The sequence below is a fragment of the Onychomys torridus genome, chromosome 1 (genome assembly GCF_903995425.1).
Source record: "Onychomys torridus chromosome 1, mOncTor1.1, whole genome shotgun sequence".
Lineage (NCBI taxonomy): Eukaryota > Metazoa > Chordata > Mammalia > Rodentia > Cricetidae > Onychomys > Onychomys torridus.
The window spans coordinates 34,777,474-34,793,341 of NC_050443.1; the positions used below are offsets into that span (position 1 = coordinate 34,777,474).

Consider the following 15,868-nt stretch of genomic DNA (forward strand, 5'->3'; position numbering starts at 1 on the left):
TTATGTAAGGAGCTGGCATGGCTTATTCAAGACTTCACCACACATGGGTTGATTCTAGAATTTGTAGCAGAGCCCTTCTGCCTCTTGGATCTACTTTATCTATAACCCTCCTTCCGAACCTTCTTCTCTTGCCTAGCATTTTCTCTCTCTTTCACCTTCTTAATTTTTCTTTTATTGCTCAGCTTGGTCTTGGGAACAAAGCGGTCACTTGCGTGTCTCTAATGGTGGGCTTATTTGAGGCATGTCTGAAAACACTTTCAGTTTGGACCCTGTAGTCTGAACATAAAGGGGCCAACAAGACAGGGGGCAATTAAAATGAGGAGTAGAGACATAGCCATCTCAGTGATTTTCTTGTTATTATCTGTGAATGCCTTATCAGAGATGGGCCATTATAGTTTAAATGGTGAGAAGAGGTTGAAAGGGGTTTGAAACTTCATCAGACACTTCCTGCTTCAAGTTGTAGCCCATTGTTTTCCAGATTCCAATTTCTTCCTCTACAATGAACAATAACTTTTTGATTAAACAGCTGGCAGTTACTATTGAATTCCTCACATTTAATAACAAAGTCTTCTTTCAGAACAGGAAATTTTATCTAAATTGCTTTGCTCTTCTTGGTGACTGAACTTCTAAAGTCTGACAGGACTGATAGCATGAAAAAACAAAAATTTCATTCAAGAAGACGATGATTACTTTTTAAAAGAAACAGCCTCAAACTAAATGAATAATTCAGAGTACATGCCGCAAAGCAGAAGTCAAGGCGTATGCATTGTCCTCTCTGTAAACATTATTAAAAAACAATCAAGTTTGTATTGACACATTTATATTGGGAAGACGGTAGACAGCAGCTGAGAGAGGAAGAGACCATGAGAAATAGCTCTATAGGAAAGACCTTCTTCACCTGATTGTGTCTTTTTCATGGGGTATCTACCATCATCTGGTTAGTACTGTGTGCTTTGCACCAGGCTAACCACCACAAGCCCCTTATCTCTTAGCCTCCACCCCAGCCTCAGCCCTTCCTTCCCTCCTGATGGTACTTAAGTTTTGGTTGGCCCACTTGGGACCTTGGCAGAGAGGAACTGATAGATACCCAAGAGTCATTTTCCCAAGCTGGAAAGCAAGACAAGGAGGAGTCAAAATGTACCTGGAGGAACAAATGGAGACCATCCATCTCACTAGAGCTTATATTTCTTTTTATTAAAATTTTGAAGTTCAAAATATGATTGCATCATTCTCCTTTCCCATTCCTCCCTCCAAACCCTATAACACACCCCCTCAACCAGGTCTCTTTCACATCATTACTTCTTTTTTATCTATCTACCTATCAATCTATCTATCTATCTATCATCTGTCTGCTTGTCTGTCTGTCTGTCAATCTATCTACTCACCTGTCATTAATCTCTCCATTTGCTTTCTATGTAACAGCTGATAGTGGATACAGTCAGGGCAACTTTTTGATTTCTTTGTATACTTCATAAGAGATAGGATGATGAAAGATTTTTTTCCTTTGCACTGTTTTCCTATTCTTCCCCCTTCCCCCATTATTCAAGTAGAAATATATTTAGAAGTAGTCTTAGAGGGAGGAATAACCTACTTGGATATTTCAAAGTCCACCTTGGACATGGCTTTTCATCAAGCTCTGACTACTGAGTTACAAGCTTTCTTGGCTGAAAAAAAGCTGCATCAGTGAATGTATCAGGGTCTCCATGCAGATCTGACTGTTGTGTGGAGACAAGCCAGATAGCCACCAGAATTATTGACTACAGGAGACCAAGCTGGGACTTATAAGTCTGATTTCTGAGTGGCCCAGAAATTGACATCTTTAACAAACTCAAAAAGTTCTCCCATAGCCTAGTCAAGTATGGACATTGCCAAGAGGCCTTAAATCCAAAGTACATTCAAAGTCTACAAATCCAGTCTCCAGCAAGAGTCCCAGAAAGACCCAAAGAATATCGATTATGTATTAGTTTTTATAGATACCAGCATTTGGGACCAGTGTGTAGTGTGTAGGCTTGCAGGCTGTGGCTGTGTGAAAAGAGAGAGAGAGAGAGACAGAGAGAGAGAGAGAGACAGAGAGAGAGACAGAGAGACAGAGAGACAGAGAGACAGACAGAGACAGAGAGACAGAGACAGAGAGACACAGAGAGAGACAGAGAGAGAGACAGAGACAGAGAGACAGAGACAGAGAGAGACAGAGACAGAGAGAGACAGAGAGAGACAGAGAGAGACAGAGAGAAACTATTTCCTTTGTTCCTTACCATAGCTACTAGACCCTGACATATTCCAAACAACATGGGTTGTTTGAAAATGTCAGTCACTAGGCCTTTGGGGAGCTCTACTTTGCTCTGGGAAGCTTCAAGCTGTTGTATAAGGAAGTATATTCTCACACTGCTGACAGATGGCTTTTGGATGCTTGTATATTAATGTAACAAGTAGCAGATGGAGATGGGATTAGAAGACATTCAATGTCCTTTCTGACCTAAGAGTCCCTGCTACCCAAGTATGTCCTATATGATCAGCAGGCTTTTGATCTATCATAAGAAGACCATTTAAATCTTCATCTCAGGGAATAGCAAGACAGGTAACATGAGCAGCTAGCTGGGCTATCATTAAGCACTGTGAACAGCATATTTTGTCTGGACCCCTGGAAAAGATGGCAGCAATGGCTGTGACCCCGAAATGTCACTGGTGACACTGTTGACAAAGTGGTTTGGGGGCTCAAACTCAACTCTCCTTCACATTGTGACTTCTGAGCTGTTCACTTATAAAGATTAAGAGCTGAAGTGGGAAGTGTGCTTTTCCATTAAAGCCAAGTGGCTTCCATGAGGATTTTGGCAGTTTGTCTGAAAATATTTCAAACTAAAGTATCTTTTAGGTTATTTGGTGAAGATAAGAACGTCTCTTTTCCTTAATAACACTAATAACATTGCACTTGTAAAAAACATTTATGACTTCATGAAATACTTTGCAGACTATTATCTGGGTGTTTATAGAAAATCTGTATAAGATGGACTGCTATTGAAAGCACCTAGGCATGGTGGTATGCCTGTAATTCCAACACTTAGGAGATAGAGGCAGGCAGACCAGAAGTTTGATGTCATCATCAGTTACACAGTGAGTTTTAGGTTAGCCTGGACTACATAAAACCATATTTAAAACAAAAAGTGCATGGTTGAAAAATCTAAGGTATGGTAACTTTTCCTAGGTCTCAGTGTGTGAACGAGAGAGGTAAGACATAATCAGAGGCTTGCTAACTCTAGCCCAGATGCTCCTTCTCAGTCTCACAATGTTTCTGTAATCTACTGGCTGGGTGTTTTACTCTGCATGAGCAGAATCCACTGCAGAGCAGAAGGCAGTGCTGTGTGGTAAAGGTTTGCATCTGGGTTTGAATTTCCTTTTTGACATTCATTTCAGGAAAGTCACTTCACCTTTGTGGGCATGAGTCAGTTGAGCAGATTAAATGCCTATTATTAAGATTGTTGCAAGGATTATAAAGTATGTACTCTTACATACTATAGTTGGAGCTCACTCAAAGTTTGCTCCTGTGACTTTTGAGGCAAAGACTCTGTCTCTCTGAATTTGACATTAACATGCTCTGCCACCCCATCAGCTGCAATGCTCTACAGAGACAGGTGGTTCATGGATGCCAGCCTGCCTTTCTCTGTGCATATTGCTCTGACTGCTAGAAAATTCATCTTAACTTGAGCCAAAAGTGCATTCTTATTGTTTCTACCTACTAGCATATGTATTAGTTGCTTGTCTTGTTGCTGTTCCAAAATGCCCAACAAAAGCAACTTAAGAAAGGAAAGGATTATTTGACTCACAGTTTGAGGGAGCAGACTATATTATATTGGGGCAGGTATGGTGGCAGGAGTATGAGGCAGCTGGTCATATTGGATCCACCATCAGGAAAGCAGGGAGAGGTGAACACTGGTAATTGGTGGCTCTCTTTCTCCCTTTTGTTCAGTCTCAGACCCTAGCCCATGGGCTATGCTACCCAGAATCAGGTTGGGTCTTCCCATCTCAGTTAATCTAATCTTGAAAGTCCCTCACAGATAATGCACAGAGTTTGTCTTCCAGGTAGTTCTAGATCCTGTCAAGCTGACCACCATGCATGTTTCCGTCCCTTGAGCCACTGGACCAAATTGAACTCCTCTCCAGGGCATCTTCCTCACATCTGAAGACTTTACCGTGATCACCCATCAGCCTTCTTCAGACTAAGCCTCTCTCCTTCAGCCAGTCATTTCTTTATATGGCTCCTAGCTCTTTCACATTCTTCTCAATTCCTTCTGAAGAGTGTCTGTTTATTTGGGAAATTCCAAGAATGACACATGATATCTGAGCAGATTAACTCAGATTGGAATATTCACCTTCTCATAGTCCAGTTTAAACTTTCAATCTTCTTTCAACAGTCTTGTCTTTACTCACTGTAAGTGAAAAAGCACTTCGACCTTCCCCCCCAAAACATTTTTCTATCTACTTCTAGGTCTCATACATTATGTTTGAGAGGCTTATGTGCACTAAGCATGGATGCTCTCTGTTTTTTTCAGTGTTCAATTTCATCTTGACTTGGCCTTGATTCCTGCCTGTTAATGTCATCTTTAATCTTGGTGGTGTCACATCAAGTCTCTTATGACTAAAACCATAACACCAACTTCATAGTTTCCCACAGATTCAAGACACACTTGTACTGCCAAGTCACAGATAAAATATTAAATAAGACAGAATTACATGACTTTGCTATTTGACATTGATCCACAAATCTGAAGCATTTTAGGTTGAATGTGGATTATGAACTCAGGAAGAAAGAAAGCATTGGGAAGAAGTAGTGGAAGGTGGGCTGGTAAAATGGCCTAGTTTGTAAAGTGCTTTCAGGACCTGAGTTCGAGCCCCATGACTCACATTAAAAACAAAGCCAAGGCTTATACTGGTGATCCCAGGGCTGGTGAGGCACGGGCAGAGGTTGTCTGGAGGCTCCCTGGCCAGCCAGCCCAGCCTAATCAGCCAGCCCCTGGCCAGTGAGAGACACTGTCTCTGAAAACAAGGGGGATGACTCCCAAGGAAGGACATTTGAGGTTGCCTCCACACATGCACAGAGTAGTGGGAGACATTTAGAAACGTAAGAACAGTCAGGAAGGGGCAGCATCATTGATGTGGAGGTTCCGCTGAGGAAAGGAAGAGGGCACATGGTAAGGTTGAGTTGCTAGGGAAGAAAAACATGGGCTTGGCAAGTGTTTTGTAAGTCAGTAGAGCAGGTCACATGCTGCCTGATCTTGGAGAAGACTCCTCTTTGGGGGTGTTTGCATCCTGCTCTGTGGTCTTCCTTGTGGGCTTTGATCAATCCCTTGTGAGCACTGTTGCAGCCTCTGCTTCACACCAACAAAGACATCTCCTCACAGGTTTCAACTGTGCCTCTTTCTTTGTGTTTGCATTTGTGTTGATTTTACAGGCAGCTGAAGAGAAGCACTTTGGAAACTTGCCCAGTTTCCTGCTTTGCTGTGGCCCTCTCTCCTGTGCCCTGCATGGCTTTAGCAGGGAGTCCAGTTTGTACGTGTAGGATGCATGCAGCATTCACCAGCACAGCCCCTCTTCCTGCAACATTCTCTTTCTCCATTCTAATGCCAGTGGTGCATTTTAAAAATATTGTTGGTTGTACGTCGTCTGGATTTGTTAAGCAGATTGGTAGGCGGGGACTCAGAACGGCTTGTTGGGCATCCTCTCATGTCCTTCTCGTACAAGCGCTGTGGGCTCTGTGTTCCATGTTAGAAAATAATTAATAGCAGCCAGGCAACCTGATGGAAGCTTGACAAGCAGCTCACTGTGTGCATAGCTGGTGATGTGCCCTGTCACAGTGAAGAAACTTTGCAGAGACTCTGGGTGCAGTGTAGACCTCTGGACTACATTAGCATTTGTGGGCATCAAGAATAATGCTAATGATATCAGATGGATGTCCTTCGTTTCTCTAGTTGCTCTCAAAGACAGGTTATTCTCAAGTTGCCCTCTGAGACCATCAGGAGAAAGTGTGTGCATATCTTTTATAGCCTAAGGTAGAAGAAAGGCTTAGTGTGTGCAAGTTCTCCCATCACCACAGCAGCTGGACATCTGAGGAAAGTGATCTGTGTTCATTGCAGGAAACTCTAGGGAGTACCTTGACATTCTTCTGGGAAAAGGCTGCTCCACACAGCAAAGCAAGGTTGTTGTAACTTCTCTCCTGAGGAGTGCATGGAAGCTTTTTTTTCTGTTGGAGACAAAGCTCAAGATAAATGTCTTCATTCAGTGCCTTGTTAGTGCTCTATTGTGCCTTAGTAAACGGGGATGTAGTATGGGTCAATCCATTTCCTTTACATTGGAAATTTATTCTTCTGGTTAATTAGGAAAGGTACTTGGGGTCTCTTCAGAGGTCCCTCTTTATCCTAGTTAAAAAAAAAATCCAATATCCCTTCATATGTTATATCGTCCAATCCTTACATTGTGTTGAGCCCCAATGGCTTTGTTTTTAAAGCAGGAAGTGCAAGTTTTCCATAGAATAGGGACTGATCTTTTAAGCAGGAGAATGTTCCTTTTCAAAGTCACACAAAAAAGGCTTACTCCTTCGTGGTATGAGTCCTAGATCCAATGGCTGATTTTCTCTGGACTATTAGTTATCTTCAGCTGCTTGCTCTTCTAGGGCAGGTTTTATGTTTGACTGGATATGTAATTTTGCATGGTGTTGTATTAGAAATGAGATGCTTATGCTTTACTCTCTTGATAGATGCTAATGGCATGCACGATTCCCATAACTCCCCCCATACCACTTAATAGTCAGTACCATGTTTGATGGCTCAAGTGAGCTCAAAGCCTCAGATATAGGACTAAGTGGGAATTAGGTTTTTCTCCAGTCAAAAGAAGAGATAGATTTCAGATGGGTGTAGAGTAATACATTATTTGTGTCAGACAGACTATGAGGGTGTGATAAATTTGGTAAAAGCAAAAAGATGTATATGATCTGAAGAGAAAGTGCAGTGTTATTTGGGATGATGATAATGTAGCCAACTGAAACTGTAAGTCACTGCTTATCCGAAGGGTGGCTGCTGATCTAATTAATTTTCAAGTTGCCCATTGTTTCTCCTTCTTCCTGAAATATCGCTATCTGGCTTCTCTGTTAGCAACGTGTCTGCCTGACAGAGTTAAATTTGCTACCCCCTCTCTTTTCTGGGTGGAAAACAATGAGACATGTTTGTCTTGCTTCTTTCTAGCTCTCTGTGTAAATCTCATGAGGTGGAGATGGCAGAGGGAGATAGGAGGAAGGGACGACCGTGTTTCACTCATCTCACCGGCTTTATTTATTTCCCTGAGGGTTATCTGCATGATGCAAAGTGCCTCTTCTGATGAGCTGGTTTCTCAGTCTGAATTACCCAGTTTTATGAATCGCTTATCATGAAGTTTTGCCTTGGTGGGCTTTTACAACTGTCTGTCTACCCTCCTCCTGTTTTAAAGATGCAGGAAGCATTCGTTCATTCAGTCATTCAGTGTAGACATCTACTTTGGCTAGGCATTCTTCTTGACTCTGGAAATGCTGACTTGAAAATGACAAGGTCTCTGCTTGAAGGTGTCCTGTGGGGGGACAGAGTCAGAGAGCAAAGCATCCATTTTGGAGCTATCTGTTTTGATGAGCGTTTGACAAGCTACGTGCCGGAGAGTGACCAGTGGTTGGGGAGTGCTTTGTAGAAGACTGTCAGGGAGGACCTCTCAGTAAATGACACAATGGAGCAGACAGAGGGCTGGGTCCTGAGGTCAAGGCTCCATTCCATCCAGACCCTGCAGAGGATGGGAGCAATGGCAGTCAGGACATGCAGAAACAGCTCTGAGTCAATGTCAGTATGATAGTCAAGTTCCTCACCTGGGAGGTTTGCAAAGGGGAGCCCAGACAGGACCAGGGTCTTAGAGACACTAGTGTGCTATGGAGGCACAATGTTATCAGTCAAAAGGTTAGAGAGGGAGTCAATGGGTTATTCTAGTATATATTCCCAGATATCAGTAAGGAATCAACAAAGAAGGCAGTAAGAAGACCTAAAAATAATATATGGAATGTGTTTAAGGCCACCCTGATAAAGTAGCACAGAATAGAGACATCAGACACACTTGTCTTCTGAAAACTTTCCTCTGCCAATTGTCTTAATCTAGCAATGGTCTGTCTCAGTGAAGCTGTGGTGTGTCCCTGTTGCAGTCACAGGGACTTGCTTCCTCCTTCCTTCTAGATAAGTCAGTCAAGTTAGGAATTGAAATTTATTTGGATGAACTGTACCTTTGTATTGCTATTGTAGAAAAAGATATTGGGTGACTTGTGATGTAAACATTCAGTAGGAAATGCAGCCCCCTTCCCCTTAGGAGTTTAGATACTCCATGAATTATCTAAGGGTGACCTCGCCCTGTGCTTCAGTATTTTCTCTGCAAATATTTGCAGACTCTGTTTTCTGTAGTCTAACTTTTTGGAAAGCAATAGCTTGGCTATGGCTTCTGTAATGGCATCTCTTCATTGAATATATAAACAGGCAGTGTAGGAGAGTGGCCATAGCATAGAGCTCAAAGCCCAGTACTTACAAGCCTATGCACCATGCCCTGGCTGTTAGTTAGTCTGGCTGATGTCCTTTATGCAGTGTTTAAAAAATAGTGTGCCTTTAACCTACTCAGTGTTTCTATGTATGCATTCAGTTTTCTGACTCTGCCTACTGTACCAATTCTCTAGTGAGTCCTGCCTTTCTAAAGACATTGGTTGTCAGGGAGGCAGCATCTTGCATTTCTCCTTGACTCGAAGAGGAGACCCTGATGGATACTGGGAGCACAACATTGGAGCACAACATTGTGCATCACCTGGTCCTAGACGGTAGTGACAGACATCAAATATTTACTTTCTCCTGTTTTTCAGACCATGGTCAGAAGATGGGCAGGATGGGAGGTTGGTCTTTTTTGTTGTTCCATCCTCCATTCACTCATACATTCTATCCACACTGGTTAAGGGCCCACCCCATCAGTGGAGACGGGCGAGGAGTATATTGAATATAGTGAAGAAAGCATCTGCACCCGGAACTCCTCTCACCCTGACAGAGGTGAACACTTGAAAGTGTAGGCTAATGTAAATGGTTTGATAGCATTTTCAATTTATTAGGAAAACAGCCTTGTAGAAAATTGTTTCTGCCTCTTCCCCTAAACACAGTGGTCTCCATTTCTCTCTAGCCTTTTTTGTATTCACCAAAGTCAAACATAATTTTTTCATCGTTATCTCTACAGTGCATAAATAACTTTATATTTTATGCCCTCTAGTGAAAATTATTTTGTATATATTTTTCCATTTTCATAATCTGCATATTTATCATTTTTAATGACTATGGTAAATTCTTCGAAGCTGATATAGTTTATAACTTGCACTTTTTTCTCTTTTGCTGTTATTTGGCTTGTTTCTAGTTTTTCTACTATATTGAAGCTGGGAACTCTTTAAGAGGAAAGATGTAATATATTGTTGCACTAAAGCAGCTTTGACAAATTGTTTCATCCAAAAAGATTCATTCAACACACAGAGAAGATTGAATTCCTGTGAAGAAAACATAGCCTATCTTCTTAAGGGAAATGTATATCTCCTTAATTATGTTTTGAGTTTCCATTTATAATGGAGAGATAATTAGTGGAAAAAGCCCTGGTGTGTTTCATGTTCCTAACAAGGGTTTGCATGCAGTCTTCCAAATTGCAGTTCTGGAGAAGCATTTCTGAGCTGCATAGCTTGGATACAAGGCTGTAGTATGACAGCCCCAACTACAACAGTTTCATCATCTTTCTCTTTCCTTGTACAACTGGAAGTCTTTAGTTCTTCCACATTTTTCTTCTGAGAACCTTCTAGAGAAACACTTTGCCCTCTGCCATCTGGCAAGGGGCAGTCAGCTCCATCATGGTGTGGAGGTCCTGACATGCATGAGGAATGATGTAAGTAAAGAATGTGGAACACAGGAGTAGATAGGGCTCTCACTTGGAATTGAAATGTACGGCTCTCTCCATCTCACCCCATTGAGAGTCATCTGGACTTCCAGCACTGTGATGCTAATCTTGGCAGTCAACCTGACACATCTGAAAAGAGAGAACCACAGTTGAGGAATTGCCTCTCTCAGATTGGCCTTATGGACATGCCAGTGGGGGCATTTTCTTGATTAATGGTTTGATGTGGGCCATTGTGGGTGTTACTATCCCTGGGCGAATAGGCCTGGGTTGTATAAGAAAGGAAGCAGACTGAGCCTGTGTGCTTACCATTCCTCCAGGTTTCTGCTTCCAGCTTATGCAAGTTGAATAAACCCTTTCCACTCAAGCTGATTTTTGTCATGGTGGTTGTCACAGCAAACTAGAACAGGTACTGAGTGGTGTTTGTCATGCAGAAAATGGAGGCTTGTGATCAGCTGGTCTCAAGAAAGCATAGATTTTAAGATCTCACTGATTAGCTGGTGTTGACAGGGCAGAACCAAGGCAGTGAGTTGTTCCTGAAATCCCATCTGCTGTGTGAGTATGCCTGGGATATGTTAGGTATTCCAGGATGCCATCTTCAGTTTCATGTATACAGATACAGTCTATCCGTCCGTCTGTCCAAACCTCATTGCTTTATTTTTCCTATTACCCATTGTGGAGTTTGGAGCATAAGTCATGTTTAATCAACCTTGTGATTGAGTATCGATGTGATGTCTTAATGGGCAGTTTTGGTCCAATCATTTATAGAGTTCTTTTGGGTGTTGTAGAAGTGAGCACTGGCTACAACCCCAAAGTTAGAGTCCAATAGATACTTATGTTACCTGGGCATTGTAGCCAGAGAGATGAGGGCTTTACCACAGTGCTGGACACATACTTTATCTCTGCTGGCTGCACTTGGTGGACATGCTTACATTCTTTCTACTTCAGCTCTTTTACCTGTAACATCTGGATAAAATCACTTTCCTTTGTGCAGGGGTAATTGCTAGAGTAGACATTTCAAATGCTGTCTTCTTATTTACACCCCCCCACTCTGTGGTAAGGGAGAAAAGAAAGACATAAGGTGCCTAGACAGTGTGCCCAGCACTGTCATGAATAAGATCTCTCTCATGGGACCTGTCATTTAAAATATGCCACATATTAACCTCTTCAAACTAGCAGCTGTGTACAAGTATGCAACTAGCATGACACCTCTGTGTTCTGCTTCAAGTCCCTCTATTAGCAACTATGTTCTTTGTTCCTACAGGATCTACGAACGTGTGATAGATCCTCCAGAGACCAACCTTCCTCCAGGAAGCAACCTGTGGCTTGGGCAACGCAACCAAAAGCATGGCTTTTTTAAAGTAAGCTCTGATTTTCATGTCTATTGAGAAATGCTCAATTTTCTTTTTTTCTATAATTTTAATTAGAATATAATTAAATCATTTCTCCCTTTCCTCTTCTGCCTCTCTCACATACCCCTGACCTTTCCTCTCAAAATCATGGCCTTTTTATTATTACTATTATTAGTGTGGTGTTTGAATGAGAATGGCCCCATAGGCTCCTATATTTGAAAGTTGGTCCTCAGGTGGTGGAACTGTTTGGGGAGTATTAAAGGTGTGGTTTGTTGGAGGAGGTGTGTCACTAGGGGTGGGTTTTGAAGTTTCAGAAGCCCATGCCATTTCCAGTAAGTTCTCTCAGTAAATTGCCTCATCTTTGTTGTCTCAACATGTAAACTGGCACCTACTGCTCAGTGCCATGCCTGCCTGCCTGCTGCCATGTTCCCTGTCATGATGATCATGGACTCTACTGCCTCCTGGAAGCGTGAACTCTAAATTAAATGCTCTTTTATAACTTGCCCTGGTCATGGTGTCTCTTCATAGCAATAGAAAAGTAACTAAGACAGTCATTAATATTATACTTATATGCCTAAGTTATAAATATAACATGCTGAGTCCATTTGGTGTCATTTGTAGGTGTATAATTTCAGCACTAACTCCTTGGTGTTGGATAATCAATTGGGGGGAGTTCATTGCTGGGAAAGTAATTCTTCCTCTCCCAGCAGCAGTTAGTTGTTCATAGTTCTTTGTCAGTGATGGGGTCCCTTGGGCATTCTTCCTTCCACATTTGCATGTTTATTGGTGTTGTCATTGTTTGGGGGATTGTTAGAGAGGCACATTATTGTGGTATCATTGGTAACGCTTTTCTGTGGTGTCTAGGAGACACAAACTCACAGTAACTTCCTGATCCTCTGGCTCTCATAATCTTTCCACCTCTTCTTCTGTGATGTCCTCTATGCTTTAGGTGCTGGCAATGTTGCTGGTTGTGTGTATACAATTATACTGGTGGAAGAGCATGATAATGACTATTGAACACTTATAGAATGCACATGGTTTTAACTCACTTAACGGCATGATGATTCTATAAAGTTAATATTTTGAAACCAGACAGAGAGCTAAGTGACCTCATTGTATTGCATGCCCCTTGGATAAACCACTCAGCTCTCTGTCCTGGGTGATGCAGTGCATAAATGCTTCTTTGGATGTATCTTATTAAATTTTTAATTCTGGGAGATTCAAATAACTGTGGTGTTTTGAATGAGAATGGCCCTTATATATTAACATGTTTTATTACTTGATTCCCAGTTGGTGGAACTGTTTGGGAAGAGTTAGGAGGCATGGCCTTGTTGGAGGAGGTGTGTCACTGGGGCCTGGCTCTGAGGTTGCCAAAGACTATGGCCAACACCATTGGAACTAGCTTGGCTGGTTTCCTGTTTGTGGATTGAGATGTGGGCTCTCAGCTGATCTAGCTGCCTGCCACATACCTTCACTCATTGTGATAGATTCTAATCCTCTAGAATTGTTAGCATGATTAAACTCTTTCTTTTCTTTTCTTTTCTTTTCTTTTCTTTTTTTTTGTAAGTTGCCTTTGTTCTGGTGTTTTATCACAGCAATAGAAAAGATTGGGTCTATCATCAGCATACAAGTTAATTGAATCTGGGACAAGCATCTATTCATATACATCTATTCAAAATCTCAGCTTCTTTGAGTTTGGTTTTCTTGGCTATGAAGACAACATAGTAACTGCATTGTTGTGTTTTTTTTTTTCTTTTGTGGAAACATGAACTTACTGTGATAAAATGAACTGAAACTGTAACACCGTGAAATTTTAAAATACTCTTGTTCTGTAAAGAATGACAGATTTTGCCTCTGGCAATAGGACAGACCTTATATTTTAAAAGTCTTCCTGATTTGAAATACCTATAAATGCCTGATAAAATACAGGTGAAGCTTTTAAAATTCACCATTGTATTTACAGAAAAATCTCTAGGGTCTAAATAATATGGAGAAGAGTGAAAGACCAGGAGAATATATTCCAAACTAGAAACATAGCACCTTGTTTTCTTCCTTTAAAAATTAAGATATAATTTACACATAGTAAAAATTGCATCTCTAAATGTACAGCTTTGTGATTTTGAGAAATTTTAGTTCATTCATGCAAATGATACAAAGATAAAGGATCACTCCTAACATCTCCAGGTTATTTCTCTAGTTCTTCTAATCCCAAACCACTTGTCTGTTCAGACTCTTTAATTGTGCTCTTCCATAATATTCCATAAATGAAATCAGTTGTTCATGTAGATATTTGTATAATTATGCACATTGGAATTCACCCAGGTGCTTATGTTTATGGGTGGTTTACTCTTTTCTATTGTTGAACAATGTTCCAGTTTTCCAGCATGAATAAACTATAGTATATAAATTTATTTTTTGTTGCTATGATAAATACCATGACTGAGCAATTTAGGGGAAGAAAAGATTTATTTGGCTTCTATTCTATATTATAGTCCATCTTTGATGGACATCAGGGCAGAAACTCAAGCCGGAACTTGAATCGGAAACTATAGAGGAGTGTTGCTTGCTGGCTTGCTCTCAGACTTATGATTAGGTAGCTTTATTATATAGACCATGACTACCTGTGAGGAAATGGCATGACCCACAGCAGGCTGGACACCCCCAACCCCAGTGTCACTTAACAATTAAGACCATCTCCCATAGACATGCCCACACACCAGTCTCATCTGAGTGACCCCTCAATTGACACTCTCATTTCAGGTGACTGGGATACATCAAGTTGACAATAAAAGCTAACAAAGACATACACACTTGTTAAACCATTTCTCAACTGATGGACAATTGAGTGCTTTTCAATTTTTAGCACTTATAAATAAAGCCACTATCTATGTGCAAATAGATTTTTTTGTGTGAGTAAAAAGGTTTTGTTCATTTATGTAAATATGTAGGCGTAAGATCACCAAGTTAGAAATCAATGTTCAAGTTCATAGGAAACTGCCAAATTATTTTATAAAATGTGTGAGCCATTTTGTACCCTATTACAGTGCATGAAAACTCTAGTTGGAATACTGAATTCCAACAGTCTGTGAAGTGTGAGAAGCTACTTAGGACCCATGCATGTTGAAGAATTGGATGGGAACTTCTGAACTAAAGCTAGGGCTCAGAGGAGGGGAGGCGGAGGGAGTCTATTACTCAGCAAGCCAGATGGTCCAGAAACCAGCCTGATCCCTCCTCCTCTCCAGATGAAAAAAGTGATGCTTTCTGAGAGTTTAACCCCTGTCCTGTCATCATGTGGGTGCCACCCTAGGTTTAATGCATCCTTGAATATTAATCAATGATCCTTGGTTGGAACCTTGCGGTTCTTGATGAATAATGCAAATGAACTTTGGAGAAGTCACTCTCCAAGTATCCTGCTGATTAATTGTTGAAAGTAGGGGTCTATGGGTAACAATGGGAAAAAAATGAGATTTGTTTGATTAGGTAGTCAAGTACTACAGAAATGAAATTAGCATTTTTTAAAAAAATCCCTAGTTTTGAGACAGGTAGAGAAGTACAACATTAAAGGATATGTTCTAACTGGAGATGATAAATTTGACTGGGAGTGACTGAACTGAAAACATTTCTAGATATGAAAACTCTAGTTGTTAGGTGAGATAAGACTTGAGAGTCTGCTAAAGTGAGTCTACCAAATATTAGCTGAGACACAGGTGGGGAGAGCATCCATGCAAGGGCACTTATTGCAAAGGTCATTCCTGTGATAGCTCTGCAGAGGTAAAGAAGGAAAGAAGAAGTTAAAATGCAGAAAATAAAGATAAATATAAATTTTATATACCTGTTTAATGTGTGTCATATATATATATATATATATATATATATATATATATGTAAAGAATCTACTGTATATTCAAATAGATATCCAATACACGCATTTATATAGATACATGCTACATATTTATTTGCATATCTTTGTGAAAAATTAGGAATACAGAATGTTTAATTAATTTCTAAGTTAAATTTAGAGAACATAAGAGAGAAAAATGTTAAGGAGCTATTATAAACATAATTGTTAAGATTTTTCTGTATTGTCAAGACTTGTTGGATATCGTTACTGAGAGTCAAAGGAATGCACACTGTCACAGCCCACCAAGTCACTTAGAAAATGAGGAGGTCTGAAGAATAATGTTACTTAGCTCCAAGGGCCAGTAGCATTTCTGTTTTTGATTGGCTAGCCTTGTGCCTGCTGGGCTCCCTGGAGGGCCTGTGGCCAGCTGGCCCCTAAGAGGTGCAAGGTGAACCAAGGTGTTCCTCCATTCTCCTTCCTCTAGCATCTCACTCTCTAATGGCAAAGCTCAGGCATCTTCACATGGTAGCCTTAGGACTCTGAGCATTGGCAGAAAGCTGGACCTGGTATTTCTGCTTGTAAGGGCTCTTGATTGATCCCAGGGCTAATGGGTCATTGTGCAAAGCAAGTCACGTGGTGGAATCTGGAGTTCAGGGGTAAAGAAGTAGCATTCTTCTCTCAAAGGGCTGCTTTGCAGTAGTACATCACAAATCTC

General features: G+C 41.0%; 1 protein-coding gene across 1 annotated transcript in view; it reads left to right on the top strand.

The window, feature by feature from the left end:
- The window catches only part of Nell1 (neural EGFL like 1), an 846,309-nt gene that overhangs the window by 182,177 nt on the left and 648,264 nt on the right, over positions 1–15,868 (top strand). The window contains exon 5 of the mRNA XM_036206955.1: positions 11,225–11,321. Coding sequence (XP_036062848.1) covers positions 11,225–11,321 — 97 coding nt within the window. The remainder of the gene's footprint in view (positions 1–11,224; positions 11,322–15,868) is intronic.